Source organism: Taurulus bubalis, assembly GCF_910589615.1.
Source record: "Taurulus bubalis genome assembly, chromosome: 9".
NCBI lineage: Eukaryota > Metazoa > Chordata > Actinopteri > Perciformes > Cottidae > Taurulus > Taurulus bubalis.
The window spans coordinates 25,348,660-25,353,976 of NC_136597.1; the positions used below are offsets into that span (position 1 = coordinate 25,348,660).

The window sequence follows — 5,317 nt, forward strand, 5'->3', positions numbered from 1 at the left end:
ACATTGAATTTGTTGGATTCATGACACCATACATAATGTAATTTTAAAAGTTACATTTTAAATATTTAAATTTAAATAAAAGCCCAAATGTGCAGTTCATGGTATCAGCACCAACTTAAATGTAAAGTTCACCACCCTTCATCTCTGTAAAATCAGTCCATGAATGAAAAAATAAGTTTTTTTACCTGCTGATTTTGACTGCAGTCAAATTTAACTCAAATTAATCTGCATATTTACCCCAACTGAAAGTCCCTCCTTAAAGTTTCACCTGTGGAGGGATTGTTATTTATCCATCACAATAAAAAAAGGGTTTCAGAAATTATGAGTGAGCCGGTAAATAGAAAATTTGTCATTTAATGCAACAGAATTGTGACTGAGTTACAATTAATCTCATGGAAATAAATCACCAAACTTGACAGACAGGATGTTTCATACAGGTATATATTACAATGTGCCTTGTTATATAATACAGTCAGGTTCTGTTTGTTTTGTCTTCTTTTTAATAAAAATAAGCACTGGAGGAGAGAATGTGATACGTTTTTTGTATTTTATTGTAAATTGGACAATATGCACATTACTTAGCGACTGATGACTTTGTTAATCAAGCGTGTTAAGTGGTCACAGAAACTCCCCGCGCCGAGTGAGAGTCCAGACGATGTCGAGTCAAAGAAAAAAGAAGGGGAGGGGGGTGAGCTTGAGCTCTCACACACACACAGAAAAATGAGGGAAGTACCAAAATAAAAGAGGAACAAGAACTTTGAGTAGCTGACTGCTTGTGCCAAAGATACCATTCAATGAACACAACGGTTTTTGTTTTTTCCTTCTTCTTCTTCTTCTTCTTCTCGTTGACCGTATGGGACGTTAACCGTGACGTGGAGGGAGCCATTCACCGTTTAGTTTTTTTGTTTAAATCAGCAGGTCAAATAAAAAGTCGTGGTCTCACTGACACAATAAATATTGCACGCGTGATATTGTATTTCATAAGGATGTCTTTTTGCATACAAGTGCTCGCCCCCAACCCCCGTTTTCCTATGTCTTGTACTGTTTTCCTCAAGTCCCACTTTCCCCAAAATACGCTTCTTTTTTTTTTTTAATCATGATAGATTCGATATACAGAGGAGTTAACGGTGTCTGTATAAAAACAAAATAACATCAATAAAAGTAGACATCCAATGTGTGATGGTGACATCTGTGAGACCAAAACCTCTCTTTGTCCCAGTTTCTCTAATTTCTGTACAAAGACGATACAACTATCCAGTCATGCAAACGTTGTTTTGGGACGGGGGGGTGTGTGTGTTGAGGGGTTGTCTGTTATGTTCTCCGTCGGTGTTAAGCGTTCTGCATCTCCTTGCCGATCTTGTAGCTCAGGATCTTGTTCCAGTCGATCTTGGTGCGCGTCACAGGAAGCTGGCGGCGTAAGGCTTTGAAGGTAGTGTCCGACATGGTCTGGTAGTTCTCGTTGATGGCCGTCTGGGAGGGAAGAGCGGAGACGAGAATGACGTTATGACATCACGGAAACCTTTTCAAGGATTGACGACACTTTTCCGTTTGTGCGTTTCAAGAATTTGTACTTTTTGCGGTTTGAAATGGCCAAAATCCCCACCAAAAAGTGAGTTATGGAAAGTCAAACAAGGTCTTTAGCTCATTTTTTTTATGAATGGACGGCCATGAAAGAGCACATTCCTCTGGTAAAATACAACATCAAAATTTCCTGGCATGACTCAGCTTTCAATCCCTTGTAAAAAAACAAACAAACTTCACATCGAGAGGAACATGCTGTGACGGAGGTTTGCAGCATGAAAAGTGAAAGATTTCATCATTTAATCCTGACAAAAGTTGAACATGAGCTTTTGTTGAGGTCTCATTTTGAGCAAAATTGCATATCTCACGCTATGAGGCCTCGAGGTTCCCTGGGAAAAGCTGGAACACGTTGTTGGGGACAGGGAAAGCCCTGCTAAGCTCCAAATGAGCTGAAGATAAAGGACGGATGGATGGACGCTACGAGCCATCGGGTCTTTGCATAACCAAAGTCAGACCCGTGTCCCTATCGGAGGCACAGAGTCAAACACGATTCATGGACAGGATCTAAAAAAAAAAAGAAGGTGAAGCCGAGTGTGAAGCGGTCTGGATAAAAGTCAATACCTACAAGTCTGAGGTCATGGATTTACAATGGATTGTAAAGGGACGTCTGGACTACGCTGCTGCCAAACAACCCGGCTTCACACCACAACTTTCAACCAATAAATCAGTAAAAAGTTGTGTTTTTCCTGCAACAACCAGCTTGTAATCGTCATATTTATTAAACACAGAATATCTGTTTCCATTCTCACATACCTGGTAGTCGTTCTCTGCAGCCTCCATGATCTTAACAAACTCCTTAGCGGTTGAAGCCTCATTCTGGAAGATGAGAAGACACACAATCAATTTAAAGAGTAGAGGGGGGGTCATAAACAAAAGACTTCAGAGGATACACGAGCTATTAACATCTCCACACTGGAAATAATGAGGGGAAAAACACATCCCCAGAGAGTTGTTTGCAAATCAATGCAGCAATTTGAGGTAAAACCAGAAAAGGAATTGATCGGATTACGCAATAAATAAAACCAATAGGAAGAATAATATGTTCAATATCTGAGATTTCAGTCATACAGAAGGTTTATGTTTTATTTGCGGGATGAAACATTTTTCTGTTTTATAGAAGATTCCTTCCAGGAGTTCCAAAGAGATATCGGGGTTCATGAGAGAAAACACAAGTGGTACTCACAGAAATTGACATGGACTCCTGGACCTCTTTGTGGCTCACCAGCTGAACGTTGCCGTCTTCATAGTAATGGACCTGGAGCAGAGAGATACGAGCTTTAAAGGGGAATCAACAAAATCCAATGTGTCCGTAAAACCCTGAAAGATATCGAGGCAAAAATATGAAGACGACGAACCGTCTCTGGTGGATTAGGCACCAGGAACGCCCCAAAAAAGTGACAGAAATGATCCTAAATTTGACCGAAATGGTCAAGCATTTTGGAAGACTTAAACAACATACCTGGATTTTCATGATTCCTGCCACCTGAGTGGTGGAGGGGGAGACGGTGAATTTCCATTCTGACCTCCAGCGTCCATTCCTGTGAAAGAAGAGAAAAAAACTGACTTTTATCACTGCACCACAAACACGATTAAAGCTGTTTATTCTTGTTTTTTTATGAGCACATTAAATCAAAGTATAAGTCAACTGTGTCCATTTTTGTTTATTGTGCATTTTGCAGGGACAATGCATGATACATATATCGTACCAGATACAGCTAAAAGATCTTTTTCACATGTAGCCCCTGGGCGGAGGACACAAACTAAAAGCAGACACAATAAAACACCAAATCGGTAAAAACATGTTTAACAACCACCGTGAAACAAACCACAGGAGAACAACAACAACATCATCATCAATCCCTAACGCCATTAACGACCGACTTTAAATTTCACTTTCACATCCTCCTCGTGTCACAAATCCGGCCCACAGGTTCCTCGTTGGCGAGCTGTGAGATCATCGCCGTAAGCCCGGTGAAACCCGGCAGCAAAGAGGATTGGAGCCGTTCTTATCCAATTAGATTAACCCCGATCAGAAACGGCTCAGCGACGCTCACGGAGGCCAACAGTCCAGCGGCAATTCAATTAAAAGGCCTTTGAAGCATCTTGTACACATCAGTATTTCAACATCTCTTTAAAATGACGTTTGTTTTAGGAACCGTCGCTTCTTTCTGTAAAAAACAGTTGCAGTCGCCTCACCTTCGCCTTCTGCATATTAGAAGTGTGTAAATAAAGAACTTATGAATAAATAAATAGTGATCATCTATCAAAATTCCTCTTTTTGTTGTTGTTGATGATTCGCCCTTTAACGCTCGGTGGATACACTGATTGTCACGATCATTTTGGGAGAAATCAGTCTGGTTGCTGCAAACTCGTGATGTGTGAAGTCACATGGTTGGGACTATTGGGATTGTTAGGACTTGTTAAAGTGTGTTCGTGGGACCAGCAGCTTCAAAACAACATATAACCACACGGCTGCTCCCCTTAGTAATAACTATGTATTAAACAACTCGTTATACACTGACGGACGCATTGGTTGTTGTAAATCCTCTTTGACTCATCTGTTGAGTGCAGGCCTTTAACAATCAAGAAGTTCCCCATTCTATTCTCAGAATGAGAATCCTTGCCTTTCATCCTAAAACTGCAGAATCCCACAGTCAAACCCCCGTGGTGCAAAAAAGAAAAAAGAGAACTAAAAAGCAGTCTAAAACATACCAGAAGTTTTTTGGTTGAAACTGATGGCACTCGATGCAGACGATGATGGTTTGATGTCCGTCGATGGTTTTCCCGTAAATCTGAAGGGAGAAGAAACAAAGAATATTCTGTGATCTTCACATGCGACGAGCTTTTCTTCTCGTGGCTAATGGCCTCTTTTTGAGTTTCACTTCACTGCTGTGAATGTGAAGTGACTGGATGAGAGGCTGGTTTGTGGTGAACGGATCCCCGAATTGATCTCACGCTGACGCACGGAGGAGACGATGTCGTACACGCAACGTGTTTAGGGGCGATTTAGCAAAAACCACACAACTCATTCACGGTACATCTGTCTTTTGGGTCCTCGGTTCACTTTTAAATGAATACACAAGTAGCAAAACAGAAGCTTTATGCAGCCAGTTTTTGAAATACCGGCCTACCAGTACTTCCTGTACTATATGTACTTGTGAACAACATATATGTGTGTGTATATATATATATATATATGGCTCTGACGTACGGTGCAGACTCCACTGGGATAGTGCTCCTTGACGTAGGCCCGGACGGCCGAGTCCACGGCACCCCTCCAGCCCTCCAGGGAGCCGTCGACGTCGTGGGGCCGCGGGTCGCTGGCCTCCTTCCTCAGGTGGTCGAACTTGAAGGAGATCTTGTTCTTGGGGTCCAGGACCCGGCCGTTCCCGAGGTCGCCATGCTCTGTGATTAAGACCTGGAGGGGAGTGGGGAGGGGGAGGAAAGAAAGAAAGACACGTGAGTGAGTGTAAGAGGGATGGGAAAATAGAATAGAGCAAGCCAGGAAGAAAAGAACAACTCGACAAGGACATGAGCGAACAACCGGGAAAAGTGGAAAAGACCAGAATGACAAGACCAGATGGCAGAAGGAAGGAGATTAATTAAAGAAATGCAATTAAACAAACTAAAGAGAAAAGGAGGAAGGAGAAACACGACTGTCTTCCACCTCAACACACTCAGACGGGGGATTTCAACGGAGGGACATGATGACATCTTTGCATAAGACACTGCAATC

General features: G+C 42.1%; 1 protein-coding gene across 1 annotated transcript in view; it reads right to left on the minus strand.

Annotated features, from left to right (window-relative positions):
- Nucleotides 1–334: 334 nt before the first annotated feature.
- LOC306740871 (F-actin-capping protein subunit alpha-2) overlaps nt 335–5,317 on the minus strand; it is an 18,485-nt gene continuing 13,502 nt past the window's right edge. Inside the window, exons 5-10 of the mRNA XM_079223108.1 lie at nt 4,793–4,999; nt 4,294–4,373; nt 3,041–3,119; nt 2,765–2,836; nt 2,335–2,397; nt 335–1,470 (exon numbers count right to left, since the gene is read on the minus strand). Of these exons, the coding sequence (XP_079079234.1) occupies nt 1,330–1,470; nt 2,335–2,397; nt 2,765–2,836; nt 3,041–3,119; nt 4,294–4,373; nt 4,793–4,999 (642 nt within the window). The 3' untranslated portion in view covers nt 335–1,329. The remainder of the gene's footprint in view (nt 1,471–2,334; nt 2,398–2,764; nt 2,837–3,040; nt 3,120–4,293; nt 4,374–4,792; nt 5,000–5,317) is intronic.